At 45.4% G+C, this 23,114-nt stretch overlaps 1 protein-coding gene across 1 annotated transcript in view; it reads right to left on the reverse strand.

The window, feature by feature from the left end:
- Positions 1-23,114, reverse strand: part of T265_12636 (hypothetical protein) — a gene marked incomplete at both ends in the record, with an annotated part of 49,983 nt that overhangs the window by 21,099 nt on the left and 5,770 nt on the right. Inside the window, 10 exons of the mRNA XM_009164718.1 lie at positions 736-1,079; positions 1,414-1,548; positions 1,779-2,090; positions 10,012-10,209; positions 11,044-11,175; positions 12,176-12,268; positions 13,961-14,002; positions 22,012-22,194; positions 22,230-22,272; positions 22,310-22,489. Of these exons, the coding sequence (XP_009162982.1) occupies positions 736-1,079; positions 1,414-1,548; positions 1,779-2,090; positions 10,012-10,209; positions 11,044-11,175; positions 12,176-12,268; positions 13,961-14,002; positions 22,012-22,194; positions 22,230-22,272; positions 22,310-22,489 (1,662 nt within the window). The remainder of the gene's footprint in view (positions 1-735; positions 1,080-1,413; positions 1,549-1,778; positions 2,091-10,011; positions 10,210-11,043; positions 11,176-12,175; positions 12,269-13,960; positions 14,003-22,011; positions 22,195-22,229; positions 22,273-22,309; positions 22,490-23,114) is intronic.

The following is a 23,114-nucleotide window of genomic DNA, read 5'->3' on the forward strand; positions in this document are numbered from 1 at the left end:
ATTAGCGAACGTTGTGAGCAACCAAGAGGAGAAGAGAACATCTGATCACTGACCCGAAAGGTTGACGATCGAGCAAAATACGGGATTTCAACAGACCTTCACATAATCCCTATCACTTCATTTGGGATGCTTTGGACGATAAAGTGGTCCGTAACCTAAAAGCTAAACCAAATGAGGCTCATCAGACGGGTGTAGAGGAAAGGTCACGTAACGCTTTGGCTAGCCGTAAGAGGTCATTGACCCTGTGTAGTAAACCTGAGGGCACCTATTCAGCTGAAATTCAGCCTATCCATCGTTTAACTGATTCAGATGATTTGACCACTCATACTCAGTCAAGTCTGAACATAGGAACGTGCTCACGCTTGAGCGATGTGATTGGCTTACCCAATGCCTCGAACGACGGCTCAGTTACTGTTTCCCGTGTGTCAATCGATTAACTTTAGCGCCAAGACTTCTCAGTCACGTGGCACCATGGACGCCTGAGTCCTGCTGGGTCTAAATCGCGGTCCGACCACAGATGTGCGATGAGCGGACCTCAAGTCTGGTGCTTGCCTTCTTTAATGTGAATTCTCCAGAGTAATTCTCCCACGACAGGAGAAGGACTTTATACACGAGTGATGCGAATGAAAATTCAACAAGTCCCACAAACATCGACGAGGTCTTATAAGACAGTCGTCGAGGTAAGAGAACACCTTTCCAAAAAGGTGTAAATCACAAAAACGCCTGAGAGCTCACCTTAGTTCTTCGTTTTCAACAGTATACTTCTCCACCAGTTCTCGAACACTATCCATTTCACCCACTATCAAATTTAGGGAAGAGAGTTCCCCACTTTCCATGTTCTGTTCTGCAGAATCTCCTTGAGCTGCACGCAGAAGCTTTTCTTTCGAAGAGGCCCAGGAGCTAGCTTCCAGGTCTGCAAGCAGCTGTGCATTTCGAACCTTAAAGGGGGTGAAACGTGAGACGCCATCGTANTTCCATGTTCGTTCTGCAGAATCTCCTTGAGCTGCACGCAGAAGCTTTTCTTTCGAAGAGGCCCAGGAGCTAGCTTCCAGGTCTGCAAGCAGCTGTGCATTTCGAACCTTAAAGGGGGTGAAACGTGAGACGCCATCGTAAGAATCGTCCTATATTTAAAACAACAGCGAAGTGGTTCGGAAGTGGCTTTGCGACAGATTGCTATTTAAATCGATAGACTGTCTAATACCAAAGCGCCCCTAAGCTGAATGTCTTCGTCAGCGAGTGAGCGGTGTAAATGATCAGCACAAGACTGGCAACGACGATTATCACGCGCTCCGGAATCCATGCCTGACACCTTATCCAGGAAACTATAAACTCCTTCATGATTGGAGGCGAAGGTGAGTTCTCAAGTAATCTTGAAGAAATTACCTGCAAAATAGCACCAAAATAGTGACCAACCTTCAATGTGCTGACCGTGACCGTCAAAGCCTTCACTCGCAGGCGGAGCTTTTCGTTCTCTCGTCGCCAAAATTCGAGCTCTTTGGAAACATCACTGGCACCATCACCACCGGTAGAGTTCGCTACGAGTTTGCCCTGAAGAGTAAAAAGTATGTTGCATCAGCAGAGTCAACAAGCCTGGAGAAGCAAATTCACAAATGGAACGAATAATGAACAACACAATAATACCTTGGACACCTGTTGAGTAAATAAAGCAAAGAGTAATCAGGGCCTGGAGTTAGATTGTGCCAGTGAAACGGTAAGAAAATGAAAACCTGGAAACTAACAGACGGCAGAATTCAACGTAAAGCAACTGACAGCCGTACCTGTCGGTAACCGTCCAGTTCCTCTTGCAAGGCAGCAAGTTGGGCACGCAACGCTGACAGCTGTTTACTTGTCTTGTCCTGGTTCATCACTATGCGATTCCGAATGTTACGAGCTCGATTGGCGTACTTTAACGTATTCAACGTTTCGAGAAAATCACAATCAGAGGGGCTGATGCAGGCTATCATGATTGTCCGAGAATTTCCGCCAAGTGAATCTTGTAGAAGTCTAGTCAGTTTTGAATCACGATACGGTACGTGGCAGCCACGCTTGGCCTTGTCCCCAAGGGCTGAGATCACATTACCAAGGGCCAGCTTCGAAAGAAAAAAGTATGAGAGTTCAAAATCTGTGTAGATTAGGCTTCGGACGTTATAGCAACAAGACATTTCATTTCATTCATTCATTATCAGCTGTAATAACCGCGTACTGGTCGTACACTGGTTGTAGCTGCCACAGTTTCGTTCACCGATGATTGGGGGGTAAGTAACTGCGCATTGCACGCGCGAGCTGGTAAATTGGTGCATAAATCCAGCACTGTCAGTGAGTTGTCAAGCGGGGGGGGTGGAAAAGAAGCTATGCATTGAAGGCAATAGCTTGGATGCACGAGCGCCACTGAGGGCGCGACTGGGCCATGTGTCATAGTGTCTCTAGCCGTTGATGTGGCCCGTCTCGGGGTCCCCATCCAGGAAGACGGCAGTGGCCAGCGCAGCTGAGTTTGCTGGTAATGGCCCTCATACTTCGCTGCCAAGTCATTGTTTGACCGCCTCTGGCTCTCTTCCACCCTTCACATGGTTGGGCGAAAAGAGCCCTTCGAGGAAGTCGGTCGACTGGCATACGCAGCACGTGGCCAAGCCAACGCAACCTGTGCAGTGTGATCAATTCATCTATCGAGGGTGAGTTATTTCCCCCGAATACCATTCGACGTACTTCAGAATTGCTGATCCGGTGTTCCCACCAGATTCGGGCAATGCTACAAAGACATCGATGGTCAAACACTGAAAGTCTTTTGACGTCCTCGGCGCACAGCCGAATACCATTCGACGTACTTCAGAATAGCTGATCCGGTGTTCCCACCAGATTCGGGCAATGCTCCGAAGACATCGATGGTCAAACACTGAAAGTCTTTTGAAGCAACAAGACATTCGGCGCAAGGAATAGCAATAAAGCCCATATACCCACTTATCTGTCTAAAAATATTTCCATCAAAGAGAACATGAGTGCAGGAGTTGCAAACCATCAGATAGCTTCAGCTCCAAACTGCACACTGATATTCTACTAACTGCAGTTTATGCGGTCCCTTTTCTCATGGTAATTCGATGCGAGGAAAGGACGTGACCCTTTGGAGAAATTCGCATTCCTTACCATGGACAACAGTTGACAACAAAACTATGGTGAAACCCAAGTAAAGAGTAAAGAAAAGGGAGGAGTATAGACCTACCGAGAATATCACTTTGCTTAGGAGAAACGGTCAACAACAAGGTACTTACGGCTTTTAACGGCACTTAACCGTACGTTGTGTCATAATCAGCGGGACAAACCTAGCATCCTTTGCGAACCTGAATGAACAAAACTCCGGCACACAACGACAAGCAGATGTTAGCCAGACATTTCTGACAAGAAACGACGGTAGACTCAGTTACATACAATGTTTTGTAGAATTTCAACCAAGTGCGATGAGGATCACACAAACCCCTGACGCAAAGATCCCTAGCAACGCTTTCATTTCCCGTTGCCATGTTTTAGTCTATGTTCCATGAAATCCTCACCAACTTGGGTTTACGCAATCAACCACCTTAATCTGGCGATCTTGATATGATAATCGTTCAACTGTAACCCTCTTTCGGTGCCTAGATGCTATGCAACCAGAAGGAAGAACGAGGGCTGGGATACTGCCAGGTTGCCCAACCCTAGGCAGGGGAAGTCGAGCTCGAACGACGGACGTTCCGGTCGCGCTCTAACCACTGAGCCATTTCGCCCAGTCTTGATCTGTTACTCCACCGACTTCGACCTGACATATGGCGCTCCCTTAAGGATATGCTGCTACCAGCTAGCAGCCGATACGGAACGAGAACACAACCATGGGAAGTTTGCAGTTGCCTAAGGCCGTCAAAAGTGACAGGTCAAGTTCCATCTTCACACACTCAGACATTCACAGATGCTTTGCAAACACGGTCTTGAGGTCTACTAAAATCCATTTTTGATTCCAAAGGCGGAATCTGAAGAATGTGGGTACTCATTAATTTGGTATTCATCAGCTAATTATTGGAGCCACATAAGGAACAACACCTGGGAGATGCGCATTCTACTGAAATAATGCTAACGCCGGAGATAGAGGCACAGAAGAGTTTCCGGATGATCGAGGGTACGGTCACAACAGAATTAGGGGGCATACCAAAGGGATCGGGTTGTTTGGCGATGTCGGTATCTAACGCAGTGGCGATGATTGCTCGTGGTGATGGAAGATACAAAAATGGGCTCGTGGAAGATGAGGAGGACGAAGAGAAACTGAAGAGGTTTTGGGTGTCACAGAGTTAGTGGCAAAAATATGGGGGAAACCTTTTGCTTCCCAAGCTGATCGGAACCCCTCTAATGCTCTAGAAATCCCATCTCACGTGCTGTAATTAGAGGCCTCGGAAGTTTGGAGACCATATGTCCTGTTAGAACTGTTGTTAGCCTTATAAACCTAGGATTGACGCATCAGTTTTGCGCACGTATTTCGAATAAATATATTGTGACGTCCTGGCCTATATTTGTTTCCAAACTAGTTTAAACAGTCTAGTCTATGAACGATACAAATACCTACCACTATATCTGGACGGAAAAAGTCTTATCTGACGCCGTGACTACATACTAGCAGTTCAGAAACTGATGGAAAATTTAAGCCTACAGACCATGGTTCGCGTTGAGCAGGTTGAAAGAAGACAAAGATAAAGGTGGATGACCAACTAATCTAATGTTGAAAATAATAAACACCGGTTTCTCGGAATTCCATTTCCTTATAGTCGGACATTTACCATGAACTCGTTTGGTGAAGCCTTGGTGGCTCGACGTTTTCCGACAGGGCACAGCACGGTCTGACTGTTAAGCTGCCAAGCAGCTTTATGAACTGGATTGCGAACTTCCTTTGATTTAGGCAGGCAGTGACGGTGCTCTCTCCATGATCAACGCCAGTGTCCTCCACAGTTCTTTTTCCTACCATGCTGTTCCCGCCACTTAGCAGCGATCCCTAGTTTTCAGAATCCGTTGGCACCCAAGCCCTCGAAGTTGATGCAGCCCTCCACATTATTTCCACCTGATGTATTCAAACATCCTCTCTATTTCGGATTAATGGTGATAACACACATGCCACCGCTACACTGAGAACCAAACTTTCAAAGGCCTGGAGATCGCTGAATTTAGAAACATTCAACCCCATCGAATCCACACATGCTTCTCTCTTCATTCACCGTTTCCCCACCACACTCCAAATCTTCATTGACTCCGGTCCGACCTCTCAACCATCCACCTGCTCAACTCTTATTCTCTGCTCTTCAAACACTCATTTGGTCCAATCATGTGAATTCGCCTGCAACCCAAGCAACCTCGGCTCCGTGTTTGCTCTCGTAAACACTCCGCCTGTCCGAAATTTTACTGCATATGTCCCGGAATATTGTAATTGCTACTTCTGCATATTCTTCATTCCTAGATAAAATTCAACGAAGAATACTGCGTCGCATCGACTTCTATTCGTCGACCAGCGATCTGCAAACTTTACCTCACCGTCATGATGCAGCCTCCCTCTGTGTACTTTTTATCGTTACTACAACGACAAATACTCAATCGAACTCTTCTCTTCCGTCTGAGTGCCACAAACATTTAGCCGCCCAACCCACATGTGCTCCACAGCGAACACCATTCCCTTGTTGTTCAACAGAAATAGTTTTCGAAGCGTCTTGGCTCTTGAAACCTTATTCCATGCATTCCTCTACACCGACCATTCTTTTGTAGTGACCAATTTGCTTGGTCCTATGACCAAGATACTACAAGATATTGCAAGATACTACACTTCCATGGGACCAGTGAGAACAAATTTATCTCATTTTAACTAGCTACATTGAATTCTAACTAATCACAATATTAATGCAAACTAGGACATAGGGTTATCTATGGACAACGTGGGGTTGCAATAAGTTGACGGATACTGACCTATATGGTTGGAACCCAACCTCTGCATCTCGATTGTTCCAGTCTAGAATTGGACATCCCGGCAACATCTCAGACCTTTTGTCTCCTTCAAGTGACATGGCAGCTAGGCACTGAAAGGGTGTTGTGGCTAAGCGACTAGTATGAGTAGCTGCTTCCAGCCAGGCCCCTATATGGTGGAACCCAACCTCTGCATCTCGATTGTTCCAGTCTAGAATTGGACATCCCGGCAACATCTCAGACCTTTTGTCTCCTTCAAGTGACATGGCAGCTAGGCACTGAAAGGGTGTTGTGGCTAAGCGACTAGTATGAGTAGCTGCTTCCAGCCAGGCCCGTATCCAAACTAAGTCGGGAAGAGGCTGAGGCAAAGCGAACATAGCACACCACAAACTATGGCCGCATAAGCAAACACACACGCACAAGAAACGAAACTTGAAGGAACATTCAAGAAAAAATTGAGGAGGAGCAATAAGCGCTGAACTCAGCTTGAACATACGGCAAAAGTAACACCACAACAGGTAATGCGTTTGATGCAAAAATACACCCCACATATACTCCTTTTGTTGGGAAAGCCTCGTCCTTTTGAAAATGTCCATAAGATTTAGGGAGGTGTTCTGGTCAGCCAAAGGCCGCACTAGACAGTTCGACAAAACTTCTTACAAAGAAAACAAAACAGACAAGAGCTGGGTATTCGTTTGACATAGGCTAATCCACGGTTCCTGACAGCTACTAACATAAAAGGATCTATTGAATGACGTAATCAAGCATCTCTTCAAAAAATTACGAAACCGACTTCAATCAAGTAAGCTAGTTGGAAAGTCATACAGTGCAGTCCATGAAGCTATGGTACCAAGCCCAAATTGAGCCTCAGAAAACATAAGAGGTTTTAGACAATTTTCCGATTCCGCCGAATGAAATTAATTTGTCCCTTATAAAAAAATCCTGTGATACCGTTTTTTCACTTTCTCTGGCTTTCCGGAGTCAAAGCAGGCAACATCTTTGTTAAAAAACGCTGACGTTTTGATAGATTCACCGTAGCGCACACATGGTTGTTGTAAGTTAGTGAGTCAGTGATAAGGGTAAAATCTAACAGATGACCTGTAGAGCGAAATGATACACGAAGTTTGAGGGTGCCATAAGACAGCGATATGAGTATGACAGTATTTTGCAAGGGGAAAAACTTGTGGGACTTAGCTGTGAAACACGAAATGGCCTCATTTGTCTACGGAGCTATGAAGTGGACACTGTAAAGCCGTCTAAGCAACGTCCAGATTTCCAACTGGTGTAATCTTGCTATTATCTTGTTTTCAGCTGATACTCCTTAATAAACAGAAAACGTTCATCATCATCATCGACAGCATGACATCAGTGTTCAACACCGACGCTTCACTGCCGTACACCCATGACTTATTTGAAAGCCTTATTGTAAAGAAAAGAATAAAGGTGGATGGGGGAGGGACTTAGTGCTAGCTTAACACAATCATTCCGAGGTGCCTACACCTCCAGACATTCACTCAGGCAATCTGGACAGAAACTGACAACAAGAACGCCACTGACATCGGGTGCCAGCCATATCTTGTAGTGTCTCCAACCAGGCACAGTGAGGATCACACGGTCCCCATCCTGGAAGGCGAGTAGAACCGACAGCGTTTCGTGATCTCCTTCATACTCCTCTGCCAAGTCAAGGGTTGGCCACCTCTCTGTTTACGCCACTCTGAATTGGGCATGGAAAACAGCCCGTACTGTAGCTTGATACACACGTCCCTTCAGATTCATGGATAAACCATTCTGACGCCATAGGTGTCTCAAGTTAGCAAACGCGGCCCGAGCCTTGCAGATTCGTGCATTCACCTCACCTGTCACACTACAATCAGAACTAATACAACTTCCAAGATATGTAAAACGCTCCACGACTTCCAGTCCCTCTCTCTGGATCGTAAGTGGCGTGTTCAGTGACTGGACGTCCACGGCAGTGAAGCATCAGTGCCAACACTGATGTTGCTGTCATTGATGATGATGATGATGATGATGCACGTCCACAAGCATGACCTTACACTTTGTGGGTGCAAAGTGCATACCAAAGGACGGGATGACTTTGGTTAGTTCATCCAAGAATACTTGCGCCTTCTCTGCCTCTTCGAACATGAGAACGATGTCGTCTGCATATTCCAGATCGACAAGGTTTTCTTCACAGGCTATTTGAACACCGGGGCTTTGGAGACCCTCCAGCGTTCGTCTCATTATTTCATCGAAAACGTTCACAGAAAACGTTACTCATATTGTAGTGAGGCGACGGAGTTAAGCAGACCAATGGTAAGCAAAACAGCTACGAACTCGTCAACATTTTCAACGTTTCGTCAACGTTTTCCACAAAAAATTGGTAGAACGAAGTTAAACTGGGAGGGTGTACTGAGCAATGACAGAGACACGTTCAGCGTCGCAAACGTTTGGGATCGATTCGCATAGTTCCTCCATATATCGATTGAACAAGCTAAAATCATTCGCAAACCACCTACATGCGCCTCTCTTTGACGCAGTGGATCTGTAGCAGTTGCTTTTGGGTATGTAAACAAGCTGAAATGTTAAAAGTTGTGTGCCAACGGACTTGTGATAGTAACCGAGCAAGTCTTGCTAAGAAGTTTATCGTCGCGATGTGCTGCAAATTTTTGATACTATCACGATAAGCGATCATTAGGAACGACCGAGCTAAGATACACATTAAAAGACGAACAAGCACAGGGACTTCAATCTGCAGAAAGAAATGGAACAGAGTTTTGATTATTACACTTTCTAAAGTCTCAAAGTATTCGACATACCCCTTTTTCAATTCAGAAACAGACTTCACAATTCGCAACCTGGGGATCTCCACTGAATCAATCCAGCGCTTTAGCTATTAGTTTCTTTTTTGTTGAGGAAAGTGGCACGGGCCTCCAGTGGGTTGGCCACTTTTAGGGGGTAGTACTGCAGCACTACAATCAGCTGGTTAAAAGCAAATGCCCGCATCGTTATAGAGGCTACGTATGACAGAACTCGGCCTCGGAAATATCACTGTATAAATTCCTTGAACACGAGAACATGAGCGTTCAGCCGTAGCACCCTTCCGGTGCCTAGCTGCCATGCCACCCGAAGGAGGCATGAGGGCTGGGATACTGCCAGGTTGCCCAAGCCTAGACAGGGGAAGTCGAGAAGCGGAGGTCGGATTCGAACCACGGACCTTCCGTCAGTAAATTCGTGCTCTAACCACTCGAGCCATCTCGCCCCTCTATAAATTCCTTATTGGCAGACGTAAGTATATAGGAACATCATGAAACGCTAAAAGTTCCCCACACGAGACAGCAGAAGTCACCATCATGATTAGTGTGAACACAGGTGATTGGTGAAAAACTCACTTTTGATCATTCTGGATAGCTCATTAAACACTGTGATGGCCTCGTTAGGTTTGTTGGAGGTAAAATGTTCACAATCATCTGGGATTTATTTCACGTAGTAAAAAACGAGTTCTAAACCTTGACTTCAAACTTTCTGACAAGTTTGATGGCGTCATTGACATTGGTAAGAATTTGAGGAACATTAGCACGCGTGCAACCAAACAGTGGAATAGAGCTCTAGAATCGCTTATTGGAAACAACATGGAATTCAAAGTGGAACAACGGTAATCGTCCTTCCAAGGTTTATCCAGTCGTCTTGAAGACCTCGTATTTAATCCCATTCTTAGATACTGTGAAGCATTTCATCAGTACGTCCTCCATGTTCCTCTCTTTTGATAAAATGGCGGCAAGAAGTGCATTACAGCTTGCGAGGCAATACATTAAGAAAAGGATTAAGAAGACGGCCGATACTCACCACGCTGAGCACTCTGGTTTCATCATTTTACTTATACTTTGACCGTATTTAGAAGGCGGTCCGATTTGTGCACAATCTAATACATGTAAGATGAACTGACAAGAAAATCAGTAGAGAACACTAGTCACGGTTTACTAATCTGTGACATACCAATTCGCCTTGGTGGGGGTCTCGCAACCTCGAGAACTGCAATAATCTACACAGACTCACCAATCCACGGTTAATTGAGATACCTTCCTTAGCCCGATCTCCAGTGGCACCGGTACGCTTCAGCCGCTCACTGCCAGCAAGGTCTACAAAATGAAATTTTGCTGTCAGTGTCTCGTATTCCGGAATAGGGTCCACGACAGTCGAGTCTGGATCGTGTTCCGAGTCTTGTGTTTCGGTCTGCCTGGGACCATTTGAGTCCTGTGTGGACGAAAAAAATATAGGCGAGTATCACACATGGAATTTTATCAGAGCACTTATTCAACAAGGGCGACCTACAGAAAACGACAAAAGTTAACTTTTTGTGAGGGTTGTGTTCTTTAGAATGAGAGCTAAGCATGACCGAACACATAGATGAGCATAGGTCCCGATCTATGCGTATATCAAACATGGAGCACAGTAATACGCTTTTATTTATTGAAGGAACCAAAAACATTTGCAAAGTTAACGGTACCTTTTCGTTTCATTTAACCTAGTTGACACGGAAGTCACATCAGAATAACGAGCAAGTATGAGAAGTCTTGAGACAATCATCATCCAGTAGCTTTCGTTCCATGCATCACCGATTTCCATACATCAAGTCTCAGTGATGACATCCTATTGTGTTCGTGCTATATGGCTTACACAACCGTCCGAGAAGGAAACACTCCCCACTACTCCCATAAACACCGACCTTGCAACTATCCCCGACTGAGGTTCGTCAAAAAAGGAACTTTTAAACTTCTCAAGTCCGCCAATGCATCTACGTTCCCTGGATATATCCATCCCCGATTTAGGTTATTCGTTCGACCCATTAACCATTTCCATTCACCTCCGTTCAGCTTCTGATTCACCAGTTTTTGACAGGCTGAATTATCACCAGACTGTCCATGCCTAGACAAGGACAATCGAAAACCCGGGGTCGGGTTAGGACCGTGAAGCTTCAGGTCAACAGATTGGTGCCGTAAGTGCTGGGCCTTCCCGTGTCCAGAATGCATTCCTGAAGCACGTCAAGTAAAACCACTGTAAAAACATACGAAGATATACAGGACCTACCTCATCGTACTTGACAAGACGTTGCTGACGAACATGGAGCGTGAATATGGCATGCGAACGTGAGGACTGCGCATTCATGTTTGTGCTAGCCGTACTACGCACTAGCGAACCATCACGTAAACACTTCAGAGTCTAGAAGGGGATGATATAACGCAAAACACAGCTGATCGTGGGCGAAATTCGGTGAAAACTAAACAGGTGAATCTTCATTAGGCTACGTTAATAGTTGTTAGTTGCAGAACAGGATATAGAACAAGCGCCAGAAGAGGGCTCCGGATTACATCGGGTAGGTCCGTTAGTTAACTTGGTCAGAACCACCATGATAAAACAAACTCACGTGTGGGTCACCGGCTGGTGGCTTACCTTGAAGACGCCTAAACACATACCTAGTAAAGATTTATCAGCATTAGTGAAGGGATTTGTAACCACCACAGCATCCTCACTCTGCACCAACTAAAGAAAAGCGATTTAACATAAACAATAGTGAAACTAAGCGAAATCAGGATTTGTGGGAATTCTGAAGGACACTCGCTTAACCTGGAGGAAACAAGTAGTTCATTTGATTCAAAAGTAAGATAGATTCACCCGACATCATGCAACCACAGAGGCACGTGACCTAACAACCAGGAGAGATCGATTATTTCGATGCGTTATAGGACGAAAAGCACGTGAATAAACTGGTCAAGTGTAGAAAGCCCCATTTTTAAGTATCAAAACAATCCCAATAAACGATCTCAACTGATAACTGTACACAAAAGGATTACCAAGACGATTGTTGCGCAACAATGTACGATGGGTTCCAAGAGGCTAACTATCTACGAACAAACTCACAGGCATATACAACGATAAGTCAGTACACATCACACTATGAGTGAAACACATCTCAATGTGCTATTAGTCCTCAGTTAATAAAAGCTACCACTGCCGCAAAACAAGGATGATAGTCGGAAGCATCTAACTGCTAGCAGGAAAACATCGGACTTGAAACTGCAACTCTCTAGTGGCAATAGGAAATGTAAGTAATAACTGATAAGATAAATATCCGCGTCGGCGTTAAAGCTCTTCCTAGGAAGTCAAATGGGTCCTCAGTAGAAAACCAGACGAAGTGTACTGGTGAATAACTCTCACTTACATCATTCAAACTTGATACGAGGCGCGTGGATACGCCAGTCAGGTAGATATCGCCCTGGGCGTTTTCATGCAGTCGCAGATGCGGTTTGCGGGACTGTAATTAATGAGAAGAATGTAAAGAATAAATCCCCGCGATACGAAGCACGTAATATCACTAGTACCATAAAGTGGAGAAGCATGGGTTGGTAGCACCGTGCCCCCTCTAATCGTTACGCGAACGTTGCAGATGGAACGCCCCTGTTAGATCAATTTCATGTTCATTGTTAAAACTAAAAAGCGTTCGCTTGCGCTTAATCAATCATGATACGTGAACAAGCCGGAATGGTTCTGTTCTCTTTGCATGCCGGCAATAGAAAAAGTCAAAAGGATGCGTGAGGCAAAACAACGATGAGAAATTGATTGAAAAAGGTGACAAAAACCGAGAACCATGACGTCATAACCGTTGTAACCTTGGAAACTCCTGCAAGTGATGGGATTGGCTCGTACCTCCCTCATTCTGCAACTGGTGGAATACATAGAAGTTAATTCGCTACCATCTTACTGAAAACTCCGTGGTTGATATCCACGCATCTAATGTGCAGATAAGCCCCCCTCTGCGATCCGCCAGTAGTTTGGTTCTGATGCCCTTTCGGTGCATAGCTGCCAAGCACGAAGATCGAGATACTGACAGGTTATCCAAAGCTAGACAGGAGCAGCCGAGATGCACAGGTTGGATTCGACCCACGGACCTTCAGGTCAATAAGTTTGCGCCCAAACCACCGAGCCATTTCGGCCATCGTGCTCTGCAAGGTGCAAGGAAGCTACTAGCTGAAGGGTCCTAATGGCTCGAGAACGAATAGGTTGGTTATTCACGCCTCATATATCATGCACGGCAACATGCAGGCTATATTTTTGGGGTACTGTCGCCGGCAGGCAATCACTTTGCTCATATTCAAACTGGCACAGTTGTGCAAGGCGCATTGCAGTATAGTCTACCCCTGGCTGATGATTCCACACCACACTATCAGTTGTAAAACGAAAGGGATTCAAAATTCTTTGATTCGTCACATCGATAAAGTTGAGAGAGCTACAAGATTATTCCTAGAAGCCTTGCCAATTGGCGGTAACCTGAAGGAGGTCATTCGCCCACCCAACAACTCAAGCACAATCACCCGGGAACCTGATTGACTAGTACAGACTCATTTCCCTGTTTTATAATTTCTCAATGACTATAGTCCCGAAAATTCCAAAGTGATTGGAAGTTTTTTCAACACGATTTAGGGAAATCCGTATCAACACAATTTTCGAAATACTGTAAACATGAGAAATTACTGAAACTCCTTCCCCAAATATATGTGAGTTAGCACAAACTCCTTTCACTAGTGTTTCATTTCCAGGCTGTTGGGACTAGAATAGACCAGAATCACACAACTGCAGCAAAGCACTGTGTTGTGGCCCACCATTCAATATGTCACATTCAGGATAACCGTATATTCGTTTTTTGGTGAAATGCAGTGGTCTATAAGTAGATACGTGGCGGTATTGGTGCCGCTGCAAGCCTATCCCATCAACCAAGGCCCGTTTATCAGATTGCATAGCCAGGACGAAGTGGCAGAGGCCTACCTAAATTTAACACTTTGAAGACGGAGCTAGAATTCACCTCAGAAACGTTCTAGCGGGAGTTATGCCAATTTAGTCACCTTGTTGGGATGTCTCAGGTTACTCGGCGGTTTCAGGTGAAACCGAACAGTCACAATGTAAAAATGGAACCAAATGCTGTAAAAAAAAATCACTAAGCGCAACTTACGCGGTCTGCATCAAGGAGGTCGACCAATTCTTCGTTATACAGCTGAAACCAGGGAAACGAACTCATAAAATGAAATGTGTCATGCAACAAAGTATCGAACACCGAAGCCAAACCCGCAAAATGGACAGAGTAGCCAAAGTTTCTTGAAATAAGGCTGTCGCACTGAATTTTAGCAAATCTCTGTTTACAGATTGCATACTTTACTGACAACCGAACCTTTTAAATAATGACTACCACCACGTGGGAACTATTCTGTGATAACCAATACATAACCCTTTAACACGCTAATGAATAACAGATTGCTCATCAAACAAGCGCGAGTCTACCATTGTTACTTAACCAGACAGAATTATGTCGATTAATATGCCAATGAGATCGTAGTGCCTCACAAACGACATTTTTGGAACCGGTGAGAACTTTTTTCTTGAGAATAATTCACCAGTGGGAGGCACAAGCTTTCAGTCATGTGGGTGCAACAGTCTGTGTGGCTAACGTACACAAATTGACATACTGCCAGCAACAAATATGAGTCTGTCTAATATACAAAAAATACGAAGGGACAATAAGATAGTGGAGTAGGGTTAAACAAAAAAGTAACACATCTCTCAGTTCAGTAAACGGTACCTATGTAAGCTGTTGGTTACACACGACTGGACAAATCTCCTGCAAATACCAAAAGCACAGGAACTCAGAAGCGTCCGTGGTTGTGTGCTATCGTGGTTATGGAAGGAAAATTTATTTCAAATATTCACGCCTATTGCTGTTTAGGGCACATATCTAACAATGATGAATCACAGGTACAGCATACTCCCTCCAAGAACAATCCTACTGACTGGAAAATTTGGGTGGCACGGTAGCTGTTTCTATCGCCTCAGTCCCTAAGGAAAAACATCCCCATTAACCAAAAGTTGTTATTTGTCGTGTTAAGCGGTTGCTGCCACAAGCAAGATTGCTAGAATTCCACAAAAATTCCATAGGCCATGAATCCTTGCAGGACATAAAAGAGTCTCGTCCGGGATTTGCATACGGCACCACCCATTTGAATATCGGATGAAGCCTTTTTCTCATAAGTGACCTTGTCTTGGGGTTTTGAATCCAGTTTAAAAAGTTCACGCACACAAATTGCTTGTTCGTAATGACCTAGCTGACATACAGATCCACACATTGCATTCATATCTCAGTCGCTAAGCGAGTGTCAACATATAGAAGAACCGAAATATACCAATGTACTCACCCCAATGTAACTAAAATCCCAATCGAAAATGTGCCCCACTCCTATTCACCGCCACTCCCACGAGAAAACACTGACATCAGTTTAGTCTCCTTGAAGGGATAAATACTATGCTAATAAAACAATTCTAGTGGAACGCTGCTAAAATTATTCAGGAACCCAGAAGCTCTATCCATTGTCGTCGTCATACAGAGCTAAACCATCAGTGACGTATTTGTACGTGGGCTGGGGATGGGACGACTAAGGTCACGCCTGACTGAAATGCAAAGGTGTTTGGCGGCAAAATTTAAAATGTCCCGAAATGCACGACCGGGAATATTCGACCTCACAAAACGAAAAACTTCCTGACACGTCAAAGGTTGAAATGTCATGACGACACCTTCCTGCGTGGCGGGTGTCGTTAGCTAGTAGAAGTACAAAACCCATTTCACAACGAAAAGGCCCAGTCTCTTCGGTGTGTTTAATATGGAGTACTGCTGTTCCTCTAGATTAGTCAGCTTTTCGCATAGAAACAGTGCCGAAGCGTTTGAAAGGCTCGTCCTTCAGAGAAAACGATTCGCGAATTTCAAGCGTAGAACACAACTGCTAAATTTAGTTGACACTTCTTCGACCACATCTTCACACTCCATAAGGTGTTGGAGTAAACCTATATGTAGAGAAGACCCACAACCTTGATATTCCTTGGCTTCAAGATTGCGTTCGATTTTGTCGATTGGTCAGTGCTGTTAACCACACTTTTCCACAGGGTACGCCCTAGAAGTTTGTGAGCATAATCCGGTCCCTATGTTCCAATACTTCGGGACTTGTGACAAAGTAGGGTGAGCTTTCCTACAAAAAGTTGTGCCCCACAAGGTTGCGCGTTCTCTCCGTTCTTGTGCAACTTCGTCAGCGACGAAGTAACGAGATTGACTCTGGAAGTTCTTCAAAACCTCGGCGTTCAAATCGTCCCTGGTGAGAACCCCGTCGACCTGGAGTACACAGACGATACCGCGATCATCTTTGAAGACGAAGGCGCAGCATAAGCTCTGTTGAATAAAATGATCGCCATCATACAATCTTTCGGCATGCGCCTAGCATATTCAAATTGCAAAGTATTGCTTCAAAACGTACGGTCTATGAAGATACCTCTTACAATCTAAGGAGAACCACTGGAGGCTGTGGACAATTTCACATACCTCAGTAGTTGTATTAGCTCTGACAGCAGTGTCTGATGAAGTCAGTGTGCGAATCTCAAAAGCCCAAATCATGTTTGCCAACTTGTGTCACTTTCGACGTCAAAAAGGCACATCCCTGGGTCTTAAGGGTCACGTGTACCATGCTACAAAAAGGTTTGCGTTGTTGTATGGTTGCGAAAATGGTCCATGTGGACAGATGGTGCGAGGTGTCTTCAGATTTTTTACCACCGATGTCTCAGAAATGTTGCTGGTGTCAGATGGCGCCAACGAACCCGTAACGAGGGCATTTGATCGTGCATCAGGCACTCCAACTGAGGAAAATATCCCGCGCCATCAACTGCGGTGGCTAGACCATGTGCGCATACCCAAACAGCGTCTTTCAAGATGCAGTGCCCGTGAACCCTCCCGCGCTTAGCTGGAGCCATTGCAAGAAATAGCGGTTAATCGATGTCAGTGACATTCGTGCTGGCAGTAACTTTCCGGATTGTCTGACTGATCGCTTGGAGGTTTAGGCACCTTAGAATGCTTGCAAAAGTCTAGCAACAGGCCACCTCCCCCACCCACTTCTCTCTCTCTCTTCATTTTAAGGTTTTAAGCATAACTAGGTGAAGTTTATGGTTGTATGGCAGTGGACCACCAGTGTCGACAGTGATGTTGCTGTCTCTGATGATGATGGTGATGATATTCAAGTACAATAACTTTTTGACAATATGCTATAAAATGTGGCACGATATTTTACAGTCAAGGGAGACTGCGCGGTAGTTGGTAACAACAGTGGCGAAGCTCAGGCATCTGATATGATGCAGAGATGCGGCCAGTGCACCGTCACCCAGTCAAAACCCCGACTTATGTCTATGAATTCGCGTACAGCGTGCTGTATTTGTGCGTCACAGCATCCTGACACCCCTATATGCAATTCACGGTTATATATGGACATCGATGCTGAGAGGGGATCCACACCTAAACTGCGGAACGATTAGGGTCCTCAACCGAAGCCTTCGGCTCAAAAGCCCAACCGCAAGGGGGCGGTGGTTGGTATAAGACCGTCAGAGCAACTCATATTCTGATAAGCAGGTCACTACATACGTTGCACGGAGTCGGCCATTTAGGGACATCTACTTAAGTTAGGAGGTCTCAATGAGCGAAATGAGACCTACACCGACAACAGCGCAACTCAGTACAGTAGATGTGGCGTCAACCAAAGTTCGGGTGGACAGCGTCCAAACAATGATGTTATCTTAATGTGAATTAGCGTACTTGAATCCTGTAAGCAAGTATCGGAAATAGAGAAAGTATTCAGATAAATTTCCAATGTAAAAAAGCGACTTAATGACCAGTTCACTTAACAATTGGTTCGTTAAAGATAGGAAGAATAAGCATGAGTCGTGGATGCGAAGTGGTAGGTGTGGAGGGAGTGCCACTCTCCCTCCATCCTTGATTGACATACCACTGGCTGGAATCCCGATTAAATATTCAGTAGGACAGTTAAGGGAGTTGAGATAACAACGAAGACGAGGCACACAAGTGATCGAGCGCTTCCACCTGGGCGCCCCAATACATTGGTGACCAAGCTGTTGTCACGCGAAGCCAGGAAGTTTTGCTTGTGTATCACACGGTTGTATGTTGACTGAGGTAATTGAAATGCAATTAAGAATACCAGGATTCTCAACAAGTATTTGGCTCAAAGGCCTGATCGCAACATAGTAGCCGATAAAGTGAGCCTGACACAGTCTTAAGGTTAAAAAAGATAAAGCGTTCAGCTGTAGCACCCTTCCGGTGCCTAGCTGCCATGCCACCCGAAGGAAGCACGAGGGCTGGGATACTGCCAGGTTGCCCAAGCCTAGACAGGGGAAGTCGAGTGGCGGAGGTCGGATTCGAACCGCGGACCTTCAGGTTAGTAATCCGCGCTCTAACCACTTCGGCCATCTCGCCCCCCAGTCTTAAGGTTACGAAGCTCCAAACCACAGCCTGGAGGACCGAGAGGTTGTGTCTGCCCGATCAATATCTCTGCGGGCCACCATCAACACCAACAGGATGACATTAATATTTCACTCTGATGCTTTAATGCTGTACAACCGTAATTCGTTTGAAAGCCATACTGTGGAAAAAATGATAAAATTGAACGAGGAAAGAATTCGGTGCTAGATTAAGACAGTCATTCCGATGTGCCTACACTCCCACACACTCATTCAGGCAATCTAGATAGAAAAGGACGAGAACGCCATAGCTTGCAGCGTCTCCAACCAGGCACAGTAGAGATCACGCAGTCTTTGGCCCGACAGGCGAGTAGCACCAATAGCACCCAAACGTTTCGTAATCCCTTTCATACTCCTCTGCCATGTCAAGAGTTGGCAACCTCTCTGCTTCCGCCACTCTGAATTGGGCACGGAAAACAGCTATATCCCCGGCAAACGATGGTTCGGCATGCACAATACATGGCCTAACCAACCCAGCTTCTGGTGCTGCACACATTCTTCAATGGAAGTCCCCGTTGCAAAACCAAAAAATCGCCGTCTAATTACCACGTTGAGAATTCTCCGACAGCAAACCACACGAGCTATGGTTCTGGGAGAACGATTGTCAAACACCTGAGGATGTCTCAATTCCGCTCAATGAACACTCCAAGTCCCACATCCATACAACAAAACAGTCCGCCCTGCGGCCTGATCCACACGAGGGCGAGATGGCCCAAGTGGTTAGAGCGCGAATTTACTGACCGGAAGGTTCGTGGTTCGAATCCGACCTCCGCCACTCGAATTCCCCTGTCCAGGCTTGGGCAACCTGGCAGTATCCCAGCCCTCGTGCTTCCTTCGGGTGGCATGGCAGCTAGGCACCGGAAGGGTGCTACAGCTGAACGCACACGTCCCTTGAGATTCGGGGATACACCGCTTTAAAGCCATAGGTGTCTCAAATTAGCAGACGCAACCTTGCAACCTTGCAGACGCAGGCTTGCAGATTCGTACATTGACCTCATGTCACACCACAATCGGGACTAATACAACTAATACGTTGAACAAACCACAACTTCGATTATCTCTCATTGGATTGTAAGTGGCGACCTCAGTGAATGTAAATCCATGAACATGCACTTACACTTCGTGGGTGCAAAGTGAAGAATTCTCACCACTGGTACCATCTACGTGCCACGCCCTCAAACTGAAGGATAATCACGTACGCGCGAAGATTCCACAATCGGTTCGACTGCAGCCGCTTTCGTTGCATGTCATAGTTCGGGTCAACAACATTCTCGCCAACAGTAACTTCGAACGCAGAACAACGCTTTCTTGGTAGGTAGTTTGGGGTGTACTACGAGTCCCAACTAAGCTGTGTTGAAAATATTCCGCGAAGGAATATGGACGTTAGTTTTCTATTATAACTAAATTTACGAATGATATCACAGGTCCCGGTTCGGGCACCAGCCGAAACAGCCTCTGTACACCCCACGTTGTACTAGTCTCCACCCGAACTTCTGTATCCGACACACGTGGTTAGAGCGCGAATTTACTGACCGGAAGGTCCGTGGTTCGAACCCGACCTCTGCCACTCGACTTCCCCTGTCTAGGCTTGGGCAACCTGGCAGTATCCCAGCCCTCGTGCCTCCGTGTGGCATGGCAGCTAGGCACCGAAAGGGTGCTACAGCTGAACGATTATTATTATTATTATTATCCGACACACCTCTCTGCCTATTTAAGGCTTCGTTTGACTTGACTTCCAACCAGTCGTCTAACCGAATTATTCCTGAACCCGAAGAGATAATTCTTGAACCAAAAAGTGACAGTGACCGTTTCGGAACCTACTGATCTGTGTACAGCTGTAGCTGACTCCTACTAGCTACAATCAATATGCACTGGACTGGTTACTTGTGAAGTATCGTTCCGTTGGAACGTGATTCATCCACACATTCCAAGGCTGAGTAGGGAACTCACTCCCTGGATTCATTGAGAAATTTTTTGGAAAACCTGCACTGGACGAAAGTGTGATATGAATTAAGTTCACATTCAGAACGATCTCCAGTCAAGATCTGAGCCTAACAATCGGTGGCCGATGGTTACGTGGTCGACTTGGCTACAAGACCACCCATCAGTAAAAGGACGACAAATAGAACAAGGGTAGCATCCGTACCCAAACCCATCACTAGTGGGAAACGAACGGTAGTCGATGCAAAAACAGCTCATCAATCGACCACGCTTTCTACCACGACTGAATATGTCACCAAGGTTTGGATCCAAATCACTTAAGTATAGTACACCACCATTATTTTAATTAATTTTGTTTTGTTTAATTAAGTGGAGTTGCTCAGCTGACAATTAGATGGATGCGATAAGCAAAGTGGTGAAGAATACCATAAACGAGAGGTTCAACTGAGTCTCTCGTGAAAACCAAATTGATGTGCAGATGAATGTATTTGTCGAAAAGTGGTTGGTATTTACCATAAACGAAAGTTCAACTGAGTCTCTCGTGAAAACCAAATTGATGTGCAGATGAATGTATTTGTCGAAAAGTGGTTGGTATTTCGATCAGTGAGTAAACTGGCGACAAATCGCTTGCTGTTCATGGGTATCCAATAAAGTATAAAAACCTAAGCTGAGAGTTGTACGGATGCTGGAGCTGCATTAGCTGTGATACTGACCGAAATTAGCGGCCGATGAGGCCTAGATGGCGAATCTGCTGTAGGCTAAGTGAACTGAATTGGCCGTTTATTCGAGTTTAAGAAACGCAACGAGGCAAAAAAGATGTAAACCAGTAGGTGTGAACGGTATTATGCAGCTGATCACCTTCCTGGGGGCCTAACTGTCGTCGACTGGGATTTACGGGTGGTCGTCAAGTGGATCATGAGTCAAAAAATAGCAGTAGGGATGAGAGGTCAGAGAGCGAAAGAATTTCCCTGCGCGGCCTCCCGTAGTCGGCGAGTGTGCCAAGTGCCGTTATAAGCCGCATGTCGCATTAAGATGCATTTACTTGCACACTTCACGATTTGAGATGCTGCAATGGCTGCAAAACCAAGTTAGGATATGAGTGAACCAACTTAACCAACAAACAATAAAATCTCGCTGTGGTTGTCACTCAACTCCTCGGTTTCGCCAAATTCCGAAAGTTTAATGAGCAAATACACCACGGAACACTAAACTTGTAGCGCTAGGGTTTATCAATCACATTCAAAGTTAGGTTGTCTGTCTTACAGTAATCTGGCCAGTATATTCGCTCAGTCTCTCAGCTAACCCGAAATTGCGCTAACCTCAAACAGTTCGAGGTTAGTTTTCTTGATGGTTGTTTATATGTGTTGCAGCCTTGTTCGTTGTGGCGTAGAACGAGGCACTACCACGCTTCTGCTAGCCAAAGTAAGTAGCTAGTACAGACCAGACATTCGTAAGAATGTCGCCTGGAAAGGCCCTTTTTATGAGGATGATGAGTGGCCGCATCAGAGAGGTGATAATTTGAAGATGAAGTGGTTGTGGATGGTGACAAAAATAGTCTAACCATAGAAGGCAAGTAATTTTGTGTAGTGTCACTGAATTACTGCTCAGGTCTCCGGTGCTCCAATGGATCAGCATGTGATGAAGACACCGTCCATCTGCATGAAGAACGGAGTAATGGTACAATCACAAAGCAATGACCAAGGAACAATGATTCAACATGGGACTTACCTCTAGAAATTGCGCAACGACTTTGAATTCCGGAACAGGCTGGTGTTTATCTGCTGCTTCAGCTCGACACTGTGAAATACGCGCGAAGAGATACTGAACTGCTCTTGGGATGATGCCAGCATCTTGGTTACTGGCTGTGAGATCAAAGCCAGTGCCCATGGTATACGTCTTTCCGGAACCAGTCTATAACATAATATCACAGTAGTAACAGGACTTACTTGTCCATAAGCAAGAATAGTTGCATTGTATCCATTAAGACATCTGGAAAGCATTTACCGGTCCTAGGGCGGCTACTTACCCATCTATCAGTGGCCTTGCCAACGTATTGAAAATCGTGTCTTGTGCGGAATTAATGTTGAAAACGTAATCAAATGTGAAGGATGAGTCCTTCCCAAGAACGATCTGCGGGGCGTTTGGTAGCACGGAAGTGCATATCTGACTCATTTCTAGCTTTTCCCTCGCACTTTGCGGCCGAACCCTACAACACGAGTTAAATAAATGAGTTTCATTACCTGACGGCAACATGAACCGAAGTAGAGTCGTTTTCAGTGGATGCATCGTCGACAGCCATCACCACCTGATTGTTTCACGCAGTCAGCTTCCGGCTCACTCCGCACGGCTATGGGATACTGTAAATTCTCAACTCCCATTGGTTCAGTGTTCAACGTCAGGCACAGTTGATGCAGTAGGTTACTCGCGGGTGTGAAGCTGAAGATACGCGGACGTGGATGGTGAAAAGCCAATTTTAACAAAGATTTGAATAGTGGCTTAAGAAGCAGTAGAGTTATGGGCACGTAATGGGTAGAAGGGGTCAGGTCAGCAGTGCGTACACATAAGGACATCTTATGCCACCTGGACAGAAGTACAAGTGTGTGCATATATATAATATAGACAGGGTGTGAAAATATTGATAAAACTAATCATCGACAGGGGCTGGCATCCAATATCTATTGAAAGACTAGGGGTGGACAACAAGCGCAGACAGAGGAAAGGACAAAGACTGGAAAATCATACCGAGCGATCGTTGAAATATATTAAGTGGGATGAAGTACGCCGTAGCTTTGAGAACTTTGTTCCGGAAGACGTGAATTCTTTCATGAAGG

Source organism: Opisthorchis viverrini (genome assembly GCF_000715545.1).
Source record: "Opisthorchis viverrini unplaced genomic scaffold opera_v5_8, whole genome shotgun sequence".
Lineage (NCBI taxonomy): Eukaryota > Metazoa > Platyhelminthes > Trematoda > Opisthorchiida > Opisthorchiidae > Opisthorchis > Opisthorchis viverrini.